General features: G+C 41.9%; 1 protein-coding gene across 1 annotated transcript in view; it reads left to right on the top strand.

The window, feature by feature from the left end:
- The window catches only part of LOC120879392 (chondroitin sulfate proteoglycan 4-like), a 72,092-nt gene extending 60,000 nt beyond the window's left edge, over positions 1 to 12,092 (top strand). Inside the window, exons 11-12 of the mRNA XM_040262390.1 lie at positions 7,022 to 7,205; positions 7,841 to 12,092. Coding sequence (XP_040118324.1) covers positions 7,022 to 7,205; positions 7,841 to 9,888 — 2,232 coding nt within the window. The 3' untranslated portion in view covers positions 9,889 to 12,092. The remainder of the gene's footprint in view (positions 1 to 7,021; positions 7,206 to 7,840) is intronic.
- The last annotated feature ends 9,601 nt before the right edge of the window (positions 12,093 to 21,693 follow it).

Here is a 21,693-nt window from a genome sequence, read left to right as displayed (position 1 = left end):
CTGGCATATATTTAGGACACAATTAAGGTTAGGTACTGTCAATGTGTTTTTATTAAATAAATGGGTAAGATGTCTTGTATTGCCTTATTTCTACTGCTTCATGATGTAAATGTACACTTTATAATTAAGTTTCGTAAAACACTTTGTAAGTAGTGTATCTGTTTGTTAAACAAATATTTACTGAATCACCAAGTGTAGAATGGTGCATGCTTGCATGCTAAGTCTCTTCAGTTGTGTCCGACTCTTAGCAACTCGATGGACTGTAGCCCACCAAGATCCTCTGTCCATGGGATTCTCCAGGCAAGAATTCTGGAATGGCTTGACATTTCCTCCTCCAGGGGATCTTCGCAACTCAAGGACTGAACCCTTGTCTCCTGTGTTTTCTGCATCAGCAGGTTCAATCTTTACCACTAATACCACCTGGGAAGCCCATAGAATGGTGAGCTAATACTTATTTACAAAGCAACTGAAAGTAAGCTTCCAAAATATGTGCCAAAATTCCAGCCTACAATTTCCTTTGTTTTATGGGAAAATATTCATTTTATTAGGCATATTTTAGAACTTTCTGATTGCTTAATATTCTCATGCCATGATTCACTATAAAAAATGAATATAGCCTTCCATCTGTAAGGAATTGTTTAGTTAGGGCTTAGATCCTTTCTTGAAAGCCCTAGAAATGCCCAAAGCCTGCCATTTTGAACATTGATATGGCAAAAGACCAATTAGGTCAAATGCATATCTGCAAATCAGATACAATTCTGTATTTTAATGCATAAATGGAGGCTCAGTGAGATTAAATGACTTGCATAAAAGCCACAGAGCTGGCAGTTGGTAATATTTATATTTGACTTTGGGTCTGATCAATCTGGCTTCCCGGGTGGCTCAGTGTAAAGAATCTGCCTGCCAGTGCAGGAGACACAGGAGATCCCTGGGTCAGGAAGATCCTCTGGAGAAGGGAATGGCAACCCACTCCAATATTCTTATCTGGGAAATACCATGGACAGAGGACCCTGGTGGGCTATGGTCCATGGGGTTGCAGAGTCAGACACAACTGAGTAACTAAGCCTCACAGCGGCTGACAATCCAGGGTTCAAATGTTACTACATCCCTGTGCTTCCATTTTTATATTAATGAACATCCTTTTCGTTCTTGGAGGAAGAAGGTTAATGGTTCAAGTAGTTGGGGCCAAAAAGTTGCCAGTAATGTGGCTCTAAAGAAAGAGCTCTGATCTATAAGCCTGGACATCTGGCTTCTGGCCCCTGCCCTGCTCCCAGCTAGCCCTGTCACTGCAGGGAGGGAGAGGAGTTACTGAAATTCTGTCTTCTTTGAGCATCTCAGGAGCCTCTCAGCTATAAACTTTAACCCATCACACAAAACCCAACAGAATCCCTAGCCTTCTTAGAGCCAAATCTGTCTCTTTAGACTATGATAAATGTTTTTCTTTGTGGTTCTGTAGGAATTGAGGATATGAGATCCAGGATGTTTCGATCTCAGAGATCCAAAGGGTATTATCCTAGTGTCCCTTCTAGTAAAAGCACTACTCTGAGAAGGTCTAGGATCTGGAGCCACATATCCATCCATTTGGAGAGGAATACAACCTCAGTAAAGTCCTAGAGAAATGGACCAGTTTGGAGGTGGGGTGCATGCTGGGAGAGCCTACAACCTCTTGTTGATTTCAGAGTGCCCAAGGCACTTCCCCCATTCCACATACACGGAGTCATCAGAGAAGAGGGACTGTTGATCCCTTCTTGAAGTTGATACAGTGAAACACCCCAGGATTTACTTTTTTAAATTGTTATATTAGCTTTTTATTTTGAAATAATTTCAGACTCAGAAAAAAATCACAATAGAATACAGAATTCTCTTATATTGTTCACCCATATTCACCAAATGTTAGCATTTAACTGCCTTTTAACTGCCTTTATCATTCTCCCTACACACACACACATACACACACACACACACACTTGATATTTTGAGTTTTGAGAGCCAGGTACAGACACGATGCCCCCCTTACCACTATATTTAGTAACATATTTGTATTTATTTACCTCTATATTTAGTACATTTATGTTTAGCTCTGTATAGTTCCTAAAATCAAGAAGCCACTCTCTTATATAACCACAGTTTAATTTTCAACAGCATGAAATTAACACTAATGCTGTTTTATAATCTATAGACCTTACTCAAATTTGACAAGTTGTTTCAGTGAATGTCCTCTATGGCAGAGGGGAAAATCCACAGCACAAAACATAGCAAGTGGTGTCAGGAGCGTTTAGTCGCCTTTAATCTGGATTCATTCCACAGTCATGGTGACTTTTGTGACCTTGTCATTTTTTGTGGCCAACAGGCCAGTTATTTGTAGGAAGTCCCTCAGTTTGGTTTCATCTGATGTTTCCTCTTGTTTGGGGCAAGAGAGCCACAAGAAAGGCTGGATTCTTCCAGAGCTTCCTGCCTGGTGCTCGCTTTGCCCTGTCCCTGATGATATTTTCTTTCATCACTTAGTCAGGTGCTGTTTTTCCGGTTTCTCAACTGTGAAGGTACTATTTTCCCCTTTGAAAATTAGTAAGTATCTATGAGGAGATGCTTTGGAACATCTAAATATCCCATTTCTCATCACAATTTAGCTTAGTAGTTTTGCCAGTCATTTTAGGATTCTTACCTGAAGCATTTATTGCTAGTTGGTTGCCAAATGGTGAGTTTTCTTTTCTTTTTTAAAATAATTCTGTCTGTTTGTTTATTTTTGGCTGTGCTGGGTCTTCGTTGCTGTGTGGACTTTCTCGAGTTGCGGCAAGCGGGGGCTACTCTAGTCGTGCACGGGCTTCTCGCTGCGGTGGCTTCTCGTTGCAGTGCATGGGCTCTAAAGTGTGAGGCTTCAGTAGCTGGGACGCTCGGGCTTAGCGGTTGCGGCTCAAGGGCTCTAGAGCACAGGCTCAATGGTGGTGGTGCACAGGCTTAGTTGTTCCGTAGCGTGTGGAATTTTCCAGGATCAGGGATGGAACCTGTGTCTCCTGCATTGGCAGGGGGATTCTTTACTACTGAGCCACCAGGGAAACCCTGCCTTTTCTGATTTTCTATCTTTCTTTCTATATTGAAAGTATACACCATTCAGTTTCTGATGATGTACCAGAAAGATTGTAAAAGAGAAAATATCTGGGCTAATCTAAATCCATAGGAAACAAAAACACCCCTTTCCCCTCTCCTCAATCCCAGAGCCCAGGTATTTTGCTAAGTGGCTTATCTGTCTATATTTAACACAGTGGAAATATGCAGAGCTGTTGGAAGTTGTTCCTAAGGCTGCCTTCTATTTGAGGTAACAAGTAATTCCTAATCTTCTCTGAGAACCTTCTCTCCTCAGGTTGACCCTACACTTTTTTGCATAAGGTTTTGATCTTATTCTTCCTTTCCTGGCCCTCTCTCAGGATGCACACACACACAGGCACTCTCACAAATACACCAACTCACACACACATACACCCCTTAGAACCTGACTCTTACAGCTGGTGAAGCCAAAGTTGTTTTCTAAACATCACCTCAACCTTCTTATCCTCTTTCAAGGCATGACTGGCAAGTTGACATTCCCTAGGTGCCCTCACTTCCTTTGACTTCTAGCTCAGTCTTTTCAGTTACCTGTTCTCTGGTCTTGGAAGCTCACACTCTCAAGATGAATCTAATTCCATTCTCTCTCTCTCCAGTGTAAAAGGTCACTTTGTTATCCACAATTTCTTCCTCTTAAAATGCCTTTCAAATACAGAACTCAGAACAGACCTCTCCTACATTGCTGCTAAGTGCTGCTAAGTCACTTCAGTCGTGTCCAACTATGTGCGACCCCAGAGATGGCAGCCCAGCAGGCTCCCCCGTCCCTGGGATTCTCCAGGCAAGAACACTGGAGTGGGTTGCCATTTCCTTCTCCAATGCATGAAAGTGAAAAGTGAAAGTGAAGTCGCTCAGTCGTGTCCGACTCTTTGAGACCCCATGGACTGCAGCCTACCAGGCTCCCCTGTCCATGGGATTTTCCAGGCAAGAGTACTGGAGTGGGGTGCCATTAGGCGCCTAAAATACAGAACTATGTTTAAGACTCTTTCCCAGTTACTTCTTTCAGAAGATTTCTGACCTTCATGTCTACTCTTCCCATCTATGAAAACCATTCTTTCCATGGGAAAATCATTTTCCTTACAATAGACATCAAAAGATCTTAGATTAGTCTAACAATTTGTTATATATATTTTTAGGGAAGCTGACTTTCACTCATACCAAAGAAGCAGTGGCCACGAATAATCCATATCCACAAAAACCTTCCTCCTGGTTAATAGTCTGTCACTTTTCATATTAAGAAACTGGATCTTGTTTGCCTTATAATATTATACTTCTCAAGCAGAATGGAAACATTTCAGGAACCATCCTCTGGTCTAAAATCCATGGCACAGTCACCTACTTCTAGGAGGAGGAATATATTGATAACTAACCTTTTGTCATAAATCTTAAACTAGGAATAGACATGGTAGATCTACTAAATAAAACTGACTTATTCCCCAGGAACTTCTGGGGTATTCAGTTACTAGTTAGTAGCAGAAATTACTATCTTTGGAGAAAGTCTGATTTCTCATGAGTAACCTTGTTTTTTTAATTAGGAAATGTTGAGAGATGATATTTTCTTCTCCCCACTTAAAATGCCCAAGTGATGGCACTTCCTTGCTTTATCCTTGAATAGGATGAGAAACAAAAAACTCCTCATCAGCAGTTTTGGCCACTCTGGGAACACAGATCTTTTATTCCATGAAACTCACTAGCCAAAAGCCTTTCTGGTTCTAGATACATCCACTGTCCTAAGCAGAGAGAGTAACACATTGCCAAACCTCTGTTAATTAATACATTACAGTCATCCTTACATATCTGTAGGATTTTAGTTCCAGGACCATACCTCCCTATATCGCCCACCACTGCAGATACTAAAATCTGAGGATGCTCAAGTCCCATATATAAAATGGAATAGTATTTGCATATAACCTGCACATATTCTTCTGTGTACTTTAAATCATTTCTAGATTACTTACAATACCTAATATAATATAAATGCCGTATAAATCATTGCCAGTATGTAACACATAACAATTTTGACTTTTGGAACTTTATGGGATTTTTTTTCCAAATGTTTTTGATCCATGGTTGGTTGAATCTTTGGGTGTGGAACCCATGGATATGAAAGGCCATATTTCCAAATACTGACTGATGAAAATTTCTCTGTAAATTATATGATAGTTTATCCTCAGCACTTTTGACACGGACAGTCAAGCACTTTGGCAGAACCTATCTGTAAGTTCAGATATTGTAATAGACAGCAGGTCAGAAAAAGATGTGACCTATAGGAATTAAGAGTTGAATATTTTATCTCTAGCTTTCCCTTCTTGGTTATAGTTTTAGAACGTTCAGTCACTTGTTGTTGGAGGAAGGGCTGCTCACATGGTATCTGGACAACAAAGCACTGGGTGGGACCATCTCCATCAGTTGATATAAAAAGGATCTTGATAGTATGTGACCGCCTGGATGGGAGGGTAGTTTGGAAGAGAAGGGATACATGTTTATGTATGATTGAGTTTGCTGTCCACCTGAAACTATCACAACATTGATAATTGGCTATACTCCAATAGAAAATAAAACGTTTTTCAAAAAAAAAAAGGACAGTGATAGGTCACAGACATGAAGGACTTTGATTAAACCTTGAAAAATATCTTAAGCAAGATGGGAAAACTTAAAAATCAGTAGGAGTTATACTTGCAACAGAATGATATATACCATATATTAAAATTCATGAATTAATGATGATTCTCAAGTAAATAAAACAAAATCAGTGGTCAATGTTTGGAGACTGGAGCCAAGGGACTCATTCTTCTGGAGAATGATATTACAAGGAAAAGAATAAAACACTTATCCTGTCTGTTCTGCATGTACTGTATATCAGTGCAGCCAACTAGCTGATAAGAGAAAGTTTTTTATAGAAGAATTACAAATAAGAATGAAGAAGGAATGATGAATAATATCATTGTTTTGTCACTGTGAAAATAATGTGCTTAGTTTCTCAGTCATGTCTGACTCTTCGACCCCGTGGATTGTAGCCTGCCAGGCTCCTCTGTCCATGGGATTCCCCATACAAGAATACTGGAGTGGGTAGCCATTCCCTTCCCCTGAGGTTCTTCCTGACCTAGGGATTGAACCTGAGTCTCCTGCATTGCAGGTGGATTCTTTACAATCTGAGCCACTGGGGAAACCCATGAAAATAATGAGTTTAGGCAGTTGTATCAATGAGCACGTAAAACTGTTAGTTGATAAACTCATGGGGAGCTTAAAGATAGTTGGATCAGTCTGGCAACACTTGAAGCCACCTATCAATCTTAACATATCCAAAAGAGAAGAAGCCCAACATTATTTTGCCTTGTGATGCAATGCAAGAGGAAATATACATGTAAAACATTCTTACTGCAAGATTGAACCTGATTCTTATTAAAGCTCTAGATATAACTGCAAATACATAAGAACTATAGATACCAGAGGACCACATTAAATGATGCCATATGAGTGGTAACAGAATATTTGCAAAAAGTCATCTTTTACTGATACTTACTAGAGCATTTACAGATGAAATTATTTGATGTCTGTGTTTTGCTTCAAAATAATCTGTTGGGCAGAAAAGTAGGAATACATATGAAGCAAGATTGGTTGGGAGTTGGTAGTTATGACGCTGACACGGAAGTAAAGGTTCATTATAAACTTGCTATAATATAGATACCACAGGCATCAGTCATCTCAAAATCAATGTGCTTTTCTTTGTCTTTTGGTAATAGAATCACCTAGGTTTGACAAATAAGTTACCACACTTTTAATGTTCCTGAATTTGCATGGAAATGTGCAATACTCTGAGGATGAATAAACCCTGAAAAAACATGTATCTCTTCCAATTGGGATATATGTTTATTCGCATATGATCCCTGAAACCAGGGGCTGATTTTTCTTACTATCTGGCCAGGTGAGTGAACAGCTGATATTATACCAGCATGTGGACTGGGAAAACACAGGCTGGACTGCGGAAGACTCTTTCACGTTCACAGTGTCCTCCCCGCCAGCAGCTCTAGACCCTGAGGAGTTTCATATAACTATTTCATATGAAATTAACGAACCTGGTCGGCAGAGTCGTCTGCTTGCAAATACAGGTAATTCCACCTTATCCTACTGATAAGGTCCGTACCTTATCTCCACTTCTTAGAACAGGGACATTTGGGGAATAAATCTTTCCCTTTTTAATTATCAATGCCATGATATCAATCTTTGAAATAAAACTTATATGGCTATGAAATGTGTTATTTCTTTATGTATGCTTTTTCTCTGGGCATCTGCTTTTTCCTTTCCTGAGCCTTAATAGTTTCAGTGGGAAAAGGATGGAAAATTAGCTTTCAAAAATTCTTATTTGTACTTCCAAATGGGGACTTCTCCATGCCCACGACTGAAAACTGTTGATGGAAAATGAACATAACAAAAAGGGTAAATTCTTGAAAAGAAAGAGATACTGAAAGCTATACCTGTTTCTATGGTAAGAGAAAGTCCAGTAGTGGGAAAGTTAGGAGATGGACTTGTTATAAGTGAATCTCAAGATTTAAAACTCTCTTACTTGAAATATTGACTTAGTGTGGGTGTGTATATTTAAAATTTATTTTTTTAGTATGCCTTGGGTAGCGATGCTAATTCAGGTATTAAGGTTTTTTGAATCATCCACTGGGACAGGCAAATGTGAGATCATTCGAAAGTTCTAATGAAATGCCATTTTGTTCTTTACATGTGTTTTTAACAGGAGCTGTTGTCAAGGAGGGAGACAAAGTTCTCATTGACCAATCTAAGTTAGATGCGTCCAATCTCTTACTTAAATTGCCCAAATCTCAGCATTCTTCATATGAAATTTGGTTCCAAGTTACATCTCTTCCTCACCATGGAACTCTTATGGTTGGAGAGAGAAATATTACCAAAAGAAAACCCAATTTCTCTCAATATATAATTAATAAATTTGGAGTCACATACCTTCACGATGACTCTGAATCACTGGCTGATAACTTTACCTTTGCCATTTGGCCCAATGAGAAGAGCAAGTCCACCATGAAGCCAGAGGCCGACTTTCATGAAGAGATGTTTAACATCACCATCATTCCTATAAATGACCGAGCACCAGAATTAAAGACAAAAGGGCTTCGACTGCAAGTTCTGCAGGGCAATAGGTTGGTTTTAGGACCTGAAAACCTAAAAGTGGAAGATCTAGATAGTCCTCCAGAAGAGATCAGGTATGTCATCATCCGTGATCCTAATAATGGCTTTTTGGCAATGGCGCACCATCCACATATACCTGTTCACCACTTCACACAAGCCGACATTGATAACTCTCGGGTGTGGTTCATACAAGATGGAAGCCCATCCTCTGGAGCGTTTTACTTCAGTGTCACCGATGGCCAACATCAGCCACTCTATAAGCTCTTCCACCTGGACGTCATCCCTGTCTCCATCACCCTTGTGAACCTCACTGACCTTCTTCTTCCACAAGGCCAGACAAGTGTCACCATCACCAGCGCTCACTTATCAGCAGTGACCAATGGGAGGAGCCCCCAAATCACTTACAAGGTTATGTGGCCCCTCCAACATGGTCATCTGCTCATTGAAGACCAGGTGGTCGTCAGTTTTGGACAGGAAGATCTGAATTTAGGAAAGCTCTCTTACCACATGACGAACCTCACTGCCTCAGAGGACCAGCTACAGTTCTCACTGTTTACCTCAGAAAGCAACCTGACAGGACAAACTCTGTGCATCCGAGTGCAGCCTTTACTGCGGGTTACGTCAGACCTGACAGTTGCCGACAGAGTGGCCCATCCGCTGACAAGAAAGGACCTTGATGCTGCTGAGCTTGCTAACAGGACTAACAGTGACCCCACATTTGAAGTGACACAACCCCCTCTCCACAGCAGACTTGTACGAAGAGCAGGCCGGGACACTGCCTTGGAAGATGCTACTCTGTTCACTCAGAGGGATATTGACCGAGGACTGCTGATGCTCGAGCCGCACGCCAATCTAACGGGCCCCAGCAGCCTCAATGACTCCTTCACGTTTCTGCTCAGGGCAGACCATGTCCAACCAGCAACAGGGTGTCTCCCCTTCACCATAGTGCCACCTGGCCCCTTTCTTTCGCAGACTTTTACCCCCAATGTTTCCTTCTTAGTCACTGATAACCTTGTGATTATCGGTCTCTCTCAGGAAAAGCCTGTGGTTTCCTCAGAACCCACAACACAGACAGGAACTCTGGGGAAGCTGACCCAGACCAGATGGCCGGAAGCAGCTCCCTGGGGACGACACAGTGGTGAAGAGCCCACGCTGGATGTCACGGCTTCTCCCACCAGAGTCATTTGGTCACCAGATGCCACCAGAGCCAGCCCTGGGGCCCTCACCCAGCCCAGGGAGAGCAGTCACCCTCTGATGGTCATCATTCCACTGACAGTGGTGCTCTTCCTGCTAATAGTAACCGTGGTGGCCTCGTGTGTCTGGCTGCTGGGCCGGAAGGCAGAGAAGGCAAAACCTCTTATTAAGCCCCAGATCAACCTAGAACCCACAACCACGGGTCCTAGGCCAGAAAGGAGTGCAGCAGTTCCCACTGTCACAGTGACGCCTCTCCTGAGAAGCTCCGGCAGTCCTCTAGTCAGTCTTTTCAGGGCCCCACGGTGTGAGCGCATGGAGAAGTCTCCAGCTTCCGAGCCAGCAGAAAGATGTGCTCCTTGGGAGACATGGGTGAATTTGGATCCTGACATGGTCCAGCTCTGCCGACAGACCAACCCAGCACTGAAGCACAAGCAGTACTGGGTGTAGACTCAGGGTGCTCGTTCCTCACTGACCACCTGCTGTGTGCCAGGTCCTAGGATACCAAGGCAGAGAAATGCTGGTTGGATCAACTGAGAAAAGCCTGGCTCTGCCACCCCTTGGTGCTCAGTTTCAGCTCCATGGTTAGATGCTGGCAGGTGTTTACTGTAACTTCTGTGCAACACTCACCTTAGGGGCTGTCCACAAGTTTTGTGTGCCTCCTTCTAGACCCAATGCTCTGAGTATGCTTAAGATTTTGTCACTGTTTACATGACAGAACGTGCTGACCTGGCTGCAGATTAACACAGGAGCTATAGTTAGTGGAGGAAGGCTTTGAATGTTTTTCCTTGAAGATTCACTCTCTGAGTGAGTCAGTGAGGAAGTGAAGGAACTGTGTCAGCAAGTAGAAGACGGAATTGATCGTATCTGTGAGTTTGTTTCTGGTGTTTTTCTGTAATGACTTTTCCTCCTTGGAATCTCCAGCTTTGATTTCCTAATGCAGGAAATGCCTTGGTGCTCTAGATAGTGGGACAGTCTGGCCCCTTTTGAAGGTATTCATTGAACACATTGTGTTTAATCAAGAGGCCTTGTCTATTCTGATTTGTAACATCAAACATGTTGTACAAACATTATTTAAAGCCCTAAGGAATAGGTTTAATGCTTTTGTGATGCCTCAATTTGGCTTAACTTTACAATGAATTGAAATAATGGCAAATTTGTATTTGACCTAGTCGAGCCTACAATTGGCCAACCCAGCTTCAGTTTCCATAGTTATAAAATGGATACATCAGTACTTCTATTAGTTAGGAATGCTTTGGGTAGCAAATAATCAGACATTTACTATGAGTGAGATTTAGGCTGGGGACTGGCGAACTTGTTCTGTGCAGGGCCATATTGTAAAAATATTTTGGTTTTGTGGATCACATATGTGTTTTTATTTTTATTTTTTAACAACCTTTTAAAACTGTAAGAACAATTCTTAGTTCCTGGATGTGACCCACAGACCATAGTGTGTCAATTGTTGGTTTATCTAAGCAATAAAAATGTTGAATTATTTCAACTAGCAAGCAGCCCAAAGTGGATATTCTGAGGCCAGTTCAACAGTTCAAAGACATCATTGAGGACTGAAGCTCTTTTGTTCTTTCTACTTTACTTTCCTCACGCTATTGGCATTTCAGCCTTTTGTTTAGTTCCTTGTGACCGTGACATAGCTGCTGAAGCTCCGAGTAATATAGCCCCACTCAAAGGCAAAAATCCTAGTGGGTGAAAAGGAGAGATGGCCGAAAGACTTTTTCTTAGAGAGGATCTTATTTATTGTTATTTATTGATATTTCTTAAAATCTTGAGGCTTTCTCAAGCATTTCCTCCACTTTTATCTCTTATTGTCTGAAACTGAGCTACATGTTTCCCATCCATTGACCAACCACTGGCAAAGGGAAAGGGGATTTGCATGATTGGCATCTCCTCCGGGGCTGGGACAGGATTCTGCCAGCTCAGAAATCAGTGAATCCAGGAGTTCTCTGGTAGTCTAGTGGTGAGGACTCAGTGCGTTCACTACAATGGCCCTAGTTCAGTCCCTGGTTGGGGTAATTGAGAGTCCACAAGCCATTCAGCAGGGCCAAAAACATTTTTAAAAAAGGTCAATGAATCAGCCCACCGTGTAATTACAGAGGACTGAGAAATGGCCGTTAGATAGGCAATGAATAGATCTACTAAAAAAGTTTTCAAGTATTGAAATATTGAAATACTTGGGAAATGAAGATTTTGAGTTTTCAAATTGGTATCTAATGTCTCCTTTTCATATTTTAATGATTTTCTTAAAGCCAGTGTTTCTAGGGTGGGGGGAGGAATTTCTTCCTAAGAGACATTTGGCAATATCAGGAGACATTTTTGGATTTTACAGCTGGTGCTGATGGCATCTAGCGAGCATAGGCCAAGGATGCTGCTAAATATCCAACATTGTACAAGAATTTTCTGTCCTCAAAAGTCATTAATGCCAAGTTGAGAACCCTGGTTAAAGTCATAAATGTGGAGTTTTCCTTTATATCCAGTGAAGGATTAATAGATCCATTACCAAGTCTAGGCAAAAACTGTATTCTAAAAATGGAATGGAAGGGTAAAAATTCCATAGTGTGTTTGAAATTGTGATCGGCTAATGGCAAACATGAACATTTTTAAAGAGAATATTAAAAACCAAACAAAACTTGACCAGACTCATTTCTTTATAATCTTTTGTCTAAGGAAAAAAGTTTCCTTGTACTAACAAGTGGAACACATCAGGAGAAAAAGAGAGAAAAGTAGGGAGGGGGGAGGATATTTACAAAGGTAAAGATGAGGTCAGAGTGTCCCCAGAAGTCTGATGCCCCTAAAGTGTTCCATATAGAAAAGGCTTTTTCCTCACCTTCTCCCTTTTCTGCTCTTCTAGGTTGCTTTTCTCTCCCAACCCAATTTTAACTGTTCTTGGAGAAGCTGATTTCACAAACTACAGAATAAATGGAAGTATAGCATATGTAGGGGCTTCCCTTGTAGCTCAGTCGGTAAAGAATCTGCCTGCAATGCAGGACACCTGGATTCAATTCCTGGGTTGGGAAGATTCCCTGGAGAAGGAAATGGCAACCCACTCCAGTATTCTTGCCTGGAGAATCCCATGGACAGAGGAGCCTGGCTGGCTACAGTCCGTGTGGTTGCAAGAGTCGGACACAACTTAGCGACTAAACCACCACCAGCATAGCATATGTAGGCCTAGAGACAACTACCCTGTCTTAGATCCTTAGATGTATGCCACAGACAGCTTTTGCCACCATCCTTGGCCATGGACAACTGCTGCTGAACTAGACTTCTCTTTGTTGATGTTCAGTCACTAAGTCATGTCCACCTCTTTGTGACCCCATGTACTGCAGCATACCAGGCTCCTCTTTCCTCCACTGTCTCCCAGAGTTTGCTCATATTCATGTCCACTGAGTCAGAGATACTATTTAATCATCTCATCCTCTAGTAGAAGTAGATTTCTCTGCTCTTCTCCCAAAAGTGATTCTCTCCTGCAGTTTCTGGATTCCTGAATTTTATATAGACCTCCCAAGTGTTTTTTGTACTTGATCCCTTTAGAAAAAAGGAGGAATGGTATAAGCATCTGAATGCAGATTTCCAAAGAATAGCAAGAAGAGATAAGAAAGCCTTCTTCAGCGATCAATGCAAAGAAATAGAGGAAAACAACAGAATGAGAAAGACTAGAGATCTCTTCATACCAAGGGAACATTTCATGCAAAGATGGACTCAATAAAGGACAGAAATGGTATGGACCTAAAAGAAGCAGAAGATATTAAGAAGAGGTGGCAAGAATACACAGAAGAATTATACAAAAAAGATCTTCATGACCCAGATAATCATGATGATGTGATCACTAATCTAGAGCCAGACATCTTGGAATGTGAAGTCAAGTGGGCCTTAGAAAGCATCACTACGAACAAAGCTAGTGGAGGTGATGGAATTCCAGTTGAGCTGTTTCAAATCCTGAAAGATGATGCTGTGTGAAAGTGCTGCATTCAATATGCCAGCAAATTTGGAAAACTCAGCAGTGGCCACAGGACTGGAAAAGGTCAGTTTTCATTCCAATCCCAAAGAAAGGCAATGCAAAAGAATGCTCAAACTACCGCACAGTTGCACTCATCTCACATGCTAGTAAAGTAATGCTCAAAATTCTCCAAGCCAGGCTTCAGCAATACACGAACCGCGAACTCCCTGATGTTCAAGCTGGTTTTAGAAAAGGCAGAGGAACCAGAGATCAAATTGCCAACATCTGCTGGATCATGGAAAAAGCAAGAGAGTTCCAGAAAAACATCTATTTCTGCTTTATTGACTATGCCAAAGTTTTGACTGTGTGGATCACAATAAACTGTGGAAAATTCTCAAAGAGATGGGAATACCAGACCACCTAACCTGCCTCTTGAGAAATCTGTATGCAGGTCAGGAAGCAACAGTTAGAACTGGACATGGAACGACAGACTGGTTCCAAATAGGAAAAGGAGTACGTCAAGGCTGTATATTGTCACCCTGCTTATGTAACTTCTATGCAGAGTACATCATGAGAAACACTGAGCTGGAAGAAACACAAGCTGGAATCAAGATTGCCGGGAGAAATATCAATAACCTCAGATATGCAGATGACACCACCCTTATGGCAGAAAGTGAAGAGGAGCTAAAAAGCCTCTTGATGAAAGTGAAAGAAGAGAGCGAAAAAGTTGGCTTAAAGCTCAACATTCAGAAAACTAAGATCATGGCATCTGGTCCCATCACTTCATGGGAAATAAATGGGGAAACAGTAGAAACAGTGTCAGACTTTATTTTTGGGGGCTCCAAAATCACTGCAGATGGTGACTTCAGCCATGAAATTAAAAGACGCTTACTCCTTGGAAGAAAAGTTATGACCAACCTAGATAGCATATTCAAAAGCAGAGACATTACTTTGCCGACTAAGGTCCGTCTAATCAAGGCTATGGTTTTTCCAGTGGTCATGTATGGATGTGAGAGTTGGACTGTGAAGAAGGATGAGCGCCAAAGAATTGATGCTTTTGAACTGTGGTGTTGGAGAAGACTCTTGAGGGTCCCTTGGACTGCAAGGAGATCCAACCAGTCCATTCTGAAGGAGATCAACCCTGGGACTTCTTTGGAAGGAATGATGCTAAAGCTGAAGCTCCAGTACTCTGGCCGCCTCATGCAAAGAGTTGACTTATTGGGAAAGACTCTGATGCTGAGAGGGATTGGGGGCAGGAGGAGAAGGGGACGACCGAGGATGAGATGGCTGGATGGCATCACGGACTCAATGGACGTGAGTCTGAGTGAACTCTGGGAGATGGTGATGGATAGGGAGGCCTGGCGTGGTGCGATTCATGGGGTCACAAAGAGTCGGACACGACTGAGCAACTGAACTGAACTGATCTGATCTGAATCCAAGGTTGGTTTGATCACTGTACAACATAGGCTTGTTCTTAGGTCTGTTCTAAGTAGTCAGACACTCGGAAGAAGCAGAATGGCAACTTGTTCTTGAGTTTATCCATAGAAAGAGAAGACCAAGGAGCATCTTTGCACACTGTAAGTGAGCCTTTGCTCTCCTTTGACTGGGAAGGAGAATGCCTGTTCTTTGTGGGAGAGCCGGACATAGTTGGCTCTATGACTATGTTTGCCTCTTCCTTGCTTCAGCCATAAAGTCTCTGGAGCTAGGACTACCAGCCAAACCAAACAAAAAAACCTGATTTCCCTCCTGTTTTTCCTGTTAACTCTGCAACTCCAAACAAACTTGGTGTCCATTTTGGAATGAGACACACACAACTGCTTTAAAATGATAATTCACATTGTTTGTGAGTGTGCCTGCTAGAATAAGAACATCAGTGTGAGATCCAGATGTCAAGACTCAGTCATAAATCAAGTAATTCAAATAGAGCTTGGAAAGATTTCTTCCAGAGGATCTGGAATATTCTATCGATTTGCATATGGGTTCAATTAAAAGGAAACAATGCCTATCATTTGGTGCTGGCTCAAATAAAACATGAAATAAAACATTTTGGCAAAGCCTTGTTTAGTGTTAAATCAGTCCGAAAAGGTTTCTCCCATATGCAGAACTATAACTGCACAGTCTCAATTCTGTCATGATGAATTGAATGCTTCTTAACAAGTGACCGGGTTTCCCTGGTGGCTCAGATGATAAATAATCCGCCTGCAATGCAGGAGACCTAAGTTTGATCCCTCGGTTGGGAGGATCCCATCGAGAAAGGAATGGTTACCCACGCCAGTGTTCTGGCCTGGAGAATTCCATGGATAGAGGAGCCTAGCACGTTACAGTCCTTGGGGTTGCAAAGAGTCTGAAGCCACTGAGCAACTTTCACTTTCATTTAACAAGTGACTGCTGATTTAATAAGTGGATACTAAGGGTTAGTATCAGAAGAGTGGCTAATTTTGCTTAAGAGAAGGTATATTTTGTCTGAGGTGGACTGGGAGTGGAGGGTCTAATATTTTTCCTTATCTGGAGGCTTTGGCAGATTCTAACCTTTTGGAAAAGTGAGTGTTAGTCACTCAATCGTGTCCAACTTTTTGCAACCCCATGGTCTGTAGCCCACCAGGTTCCTCTGTCCATGGAATCTTCCAGGTAAGAATACTGAAATGGGTTCCATTTCTTCCTCCAGGGGATCTTCCTGACCCAGGGATCGAACCCACATCTCCTGCATAGTAGGCAGATTCTTTAACATCTGAGTCACTGAGGAAGCCAGTCGTGCTCAGACAGCATCAAGAGATCCTGTTCAAACACTTGGGAGTACTTCCTTAGAGTCGTGCATTAATTAAGTGGAGATGACACAGAAGCTGTTTCTTTAGATTTCTGAAGCTGAAGTAGACACATTTGGAGGGTGAATGGTAGTTAATGGGAGGCAATGGACCATATCAGATGACATTCCCTGAATTTGGGAATGGAGGCTGCATTACACACCTGCATCTTTCAGAGGCATTGTAATTAATAATGAGCTTTGTTTTTGAGAGGGTCGCAGAGTCGGACATGACTGAAGCGACTTAGCAGCAGCAGCAGCAGCAGCAACAACAAGCAGGAAAGCCAGGGGTCTCCAAGCGGAGGAAATAGGCTGCAAGTGCCAGACATTTTTTTCTCTCTCTCTTAAGCAGCAGGAAGAAACAAACAAGTGTTAGATTTTTTCCCCTTCTCTATACAAATTTAAAAAGAGATTTCTCTTAAAATTCTGTGTTGCCATGACAACACCTGGCTCCACCTGAACTTAACTTTTCTCAAACCTTGAGCTAACCAAGGCATTTTTCTTGTGAAAAAGTTTGTCTTAAGTTATGTTAATATACTATGTATTTACCCTAGACTTGATCTTCAAATCAGTTCTGCTAAGACTCAGGACAGTCTTGACAAACCAGTATGTTTAACTCATACATTGTTCTCCTAATCTATGTTAATGAAACTATATATTTGCTTGGAAATCTGCCTTTCTTCAAGATTCATGTCAATCGTTTTATGCCCCAGTGACTCACCTGGTGCCAGTGTTATCTCAAAATGTATGTTGTGGGTGAAGGGCCTGGTGCCATTCTCTCAGTTTTGAGACATTTCCTTTCTCTAATTTGCAGACTGCTAGTAGCTATATAACATCCAGCTAAAAACTAGCAGGGGGCCATTCTTTCTGCCCTCTTCTGATGTCTATGTCAGAAGCTTTCTTTTTCTCTTTAATACTTTAATAAAACTTTATTACACAAAAGCTCTGAGCGATCAAGCCTTGTCACTGGCCCAATGTTGAATTGTTCTCCTCTGGAGGCCAAGAATCCCAGTGTCTTTTGTGGTTCAGCAACAACCTTTCATTTTGGTCCTATATAGGGAGAGATGTGGGAATAAAAGTGGGCATGGAGCCCACTGTGTGGCATACTGGATGACAGAGACTTTGCCAGGCTGCTCAAGAACACCATTGGATATTTCATGGGGACCTGGAAGAGGCTGCCTTCTCAGACTGATCTGCAAACATTTATCAGGCACCGACTATATGTGAGATGCTAAATGCTAGATACTGCTTCTAAATATTGAAGATGCAAAGATTTTGTCCTAAAAGGAAATTTTTGGTCTGTTTCCTCTATTGGCTCTGCCAGAATCACACAAGGAATGCTAGGAGAAAAAAGTGTACAGAAAAGAAGGACAAAGAGAAACAGAGGTGAGGACAGGACCTTGTGCTTTCATTTGAAACCCTCTTAGGTAAGTGCTGCACACCCAGTGGTGCAGCAAGAATTACGGAGCTCGCTGGCACCAAGCTCCATACTTCTCAGTGTGGTCGGCATCAGTCTCCAACCTTGCATCACTGCCCCTCAGGGTGCCCCACTCATGTTCTCACAGGACGAGTGACATAGCAGGGGAGTTAAACAATAAACTTTGGATCTGTTTTGGATCCTGGCCCTCTGCTCCCAAGCAGTGTGGCTTTGAGTAACTTATTCTCTGAACTTCAGTCTCCTCAGCCAAAAAATGGGGATATTAGCACCTATTTCTCTGGGTTTTGTTAGGATTTAATGATATAATCACCTGATGTTAATATCATCATCATCATATGTGAGCAGTATCTTCAATGCATCAGGCACTATACTAAGTGCTACTGAAGCTTCTTGCCTAGGGTTTTAATGCATATTAAAAGAATTAACACATTAAGCCACTTGATTAAACAAGAGGCTCATATTCTACCCAAAGCAGTGCAGTACTGGCAGTGGAATTCCAGGTGGGTGATCTAAGGATAGATGAGGTGTTTTTAAGAGCTTCCCGAATGCTCATACTCTACCTGACAGTTCAGTTCACTTCAGTGGCTCAGTCATGTCCAACTCTGCGACTCCATGGACTGCATGCAGCAGGCCAGGCCTCCCTGTCCATCGCCAACTCTTGGAGTATACTCAAACTCATGTCCATTGAGTCGGTGATGCCATCCAACCATCTCATCCGCTGTCATCCCCTTCTCCTCCCTCCTTCAATCTTTCCAGCATCAGGGGCTTTTCAAATAAGTCAGTTCTTTGCATGAGGTGGCCAAAGGATTGGACTTTTAGTCTCAGCATCAGTCCTTCCAGTGAATATTCAGGACTGATTTCCTTTAGGATGGACTGGTTGGATCTCCTTGCTGTCCAAGGGACTGACAGACAGGGCTTTTTCCTTCATCCTTACACAGAGCCTTGGCAAGAAAAATGGATGAAGGAAAAAGCACATCAAGAACACTCACAAGGGGCAGACTTGAGTTTGGAGGTATTGATGGTTCTCTATCTTGTAAGGGATGCTGGGTTGCTGATAAAATACCCTGCACTCTTCTCTGTCTATCCAAGTAGCATCAAATCCTTACATCAACCAACCTCTTGATTTTGAACACCTATCTTCTCTTCTTCCTTCCAACCCAGTATTTCCAGGTATTCATGAGCCAGTAATTTTCTTAAGTCCAAAACTGCAAAGGACTGACACTCAACTAATATCCTTTTATAGCCAAAAAAAAAAAAAAAAAAAGTGCTGTTTACTATCACCATAATTTCATTTCTAAAGTAAGGAAGAAATCTTATATTAAAGAATCTTATGGGAAAAAAATAAGCAGCTTCATGAAAAATTCTCTCCTTTGTCCAGACTTGACCTGGGCCTGGAAAAATCTTAGCACACACCAGGGTGAGGAACCCCCTTGCAGAGGCCTTCCTTATGGGTGTGTGGTCAGAGCTGAGGGAGAGGCAGGGACAGGGGAATTCAGCTCCTTGATGTCGGTGTTTCTTATGGAGATGTTAGGAATACCTGGTGTGTGTGTGTGTGTGTGTGTTGCCAGAGTGGGAGTTGGGATGAAGGTAGTTTGCTACTTTAGAGTCTGGACAAGGCCAGCTTCATGGCCATGTGCAACCAGTGCAGTCACACAAGGTCCACTCTCAGAAGAACCCTGGGTTTGGCTTAATGCTCTGCTGTCACCATCTGGAAATTCTAATAATTTTTGAACAAAGACTCCACATTTTCATGTTTCACTGAACCTTAAAAATTCTGTAGCTGATTCTGAGACCTCACAGAACTTAGTTGATGGTTGCATCAGACACCTTGTAAGCATTGTTCTCAGCTTGTTTGCAGCTTAAAATGAGTGTATGGTGTGCCTGGTACCTTCTGCCCTGGGTGCGTCGGTCCCCACAGCATGCCTGTGGGAACATGCTTGCACAACCCAGAAGGAGGGAGAGTTACTTCTCCACAGAATGGCCCTTGGCCGCTGGCCAAGTGGAGCTGACAAAAAAGCACTTCCTCCATTCATCTCAGGGGTAAACAGCTATAAAATGCACTGTGAGGCTTCTCAGAATGTCCTGAAGGTTGGGCACAAATACATTGGCATGGATGCTTCCGGTCCTGTTTATTAGCCCTGTCCGTCTCACAGAGGACCCTTTGCTTTGGAGGAAACCTAGGCTAAGATGATAGCTCACATTGTCCTTGTACTGTGTGCCCCAGGACCATGGACTCTCAGGGTCTTGGCCCTTGCACAGCCCTTAGGCACATAGTTATGCTCTGGGTTACTTGCCTCCCGGATCTGTTTCCCAAAGGACCCAGGTCTGCTGGGACATGCTGTCTGCCTGCAAGTGGGAGCCAGGAAGCCTTGTGCTGGTGGGAGACTTGGCTGTTTTGACCTCATGCTGAGAAGCTAGGCTTTTCCCAAACCACCTTTTAGTTGAATATCGCCTCACTCTAGATGACAGTTTCTCTGCTGGTTGTGTTAGATCCCAGAAACAATAAATTATCCACCACAACTTGTAGCAAGACCATGATTTAGTGCATTTTGTAATATTTGAAAAAAACTCCTCTGCATTTCATTTCAGCATTGCAGGTCTTCACATAGCAAAGACTACACTGGCACTTTTAAAAAAACTACAGCTTTATTGAGATATTATTTACATACCATACAATTCACTCAAATTATACAATTCCATAGTTCCTAGTCACAGAGCTGTGCAGCCATGACTACAAGCAATTTTAGAATATTTTTATCACTTGAAAAAGAAACCCTGTGCCCATTAGCAATCACTTTTCATTTATCCCCAAATCCCCCAGCCCTAATATATTTTCTGTTCCTATGGATTTGCCTGTTCTAGACATTTCATTTACATAGAATCATACAGTATTTGAGCCTTTGAGACTGGCATCTTTCACTTAGCACGGTATTTTCAAGGCACATCATGTTGTGGCATGTATCAGTTCCTTTCTGTGGCTGTCTATGTTTCAGCGTATGAATGTATGCCTTTCTGTGGCTGTCTATGTTTCAGCGTATGAATGTGTGTGTGTGTTAGCTGCTCAGTCGTGTCCGACTCTTTGCGACCCTACTGACTGTGGCCCGCCAGGCTTCTCTGTTCATGGGATTGGCTTGCTGTTTCCCTTCTCCAGAGGATCTTTCCCCTCCAGGAATCAAACCCTGGTCTCCTGCATTGCAGGCAGATTCTTTACCATTTGAGCTATTTATCCAGGCATCAGTTAATGGACATTTGGGTTGTTCCCACCTCTTTTCTGGCTATTGTAAAAAATAATGCTTTGAATATTTATGAACCTGTTTGTGTTGATATGTTTTCATTTCTCTTGAAATGAAAGTAGAATTGCTAGGTAACATGGTAATTCTATGTTTAATCTTCTGAGAAACTGCTATACTTTTCCAAAGTGGCTACTACATTTTACATTCCTGCTAGCAATGTTTGAGAGTTCAAATTTTTCTACATCCTCACCAATACTTATTATTTGCCTTTATGATTTTAGCCATCACACTGGGTGTGAAGTGGTTATCTCATTGTGGTTTTGATTTGCATTTCCCTAATGACTAATGATACTGAACATCTTTTTATTTACTCATTGGCCATTTGTCTATCTTCTTTAGAGAAATATCTACTCAGATCCTTTGTTAACACCATTTTCTTTTTATTCTTGTGTTGTAAGAGATATTTATATATTATGGTAGTAATCCTTATCAGATATGTGATATACAAAATTTTTCTCCCTTTCTGTGGACTGTCTATTCACTTTTTTGATGGTGTCCTATGAAACACAAAATGTTTTAATTTTGATGATATCTAAAAAATTTATTATTTCTTCTGTTGCTTGTACTTATGATGCAGAATCTAAGTAAACATTTCCTAATTCAAGGTCATGAGGATTTATGCTTGTGCTTTCTTGTAAGAGTTTTATAGTTTTAGGTCTTAAAATTAGATCTTTGACTCATTTTGAGTTCCTTTTTACACATATGGTGTGAAGTGTAGGTCCAACTTCATTCTACATTGAATGTATACTTATCTTAGCACCATGTGTTGAAG

The sequence above is a fragment of the Oryx dammah genome, unplaced genomic scaffold, assembly GCF_014754425.2.
Source record: "Oryx dammah isolate SB20612 unplaced genomic scaffold, SCBI_Odam_1.1 HiC_scaffold_20, whole genome shotgun sequence".
Lineage (NCBI taxonomy): Eukaryota > Metazoa > Chordata > Mammalia > Artiodactyla > Bovidae > Oryx > Oryx dammah.
This window is presented reverse-complemented; position numbering and strand designations above follow the sequence as displayed.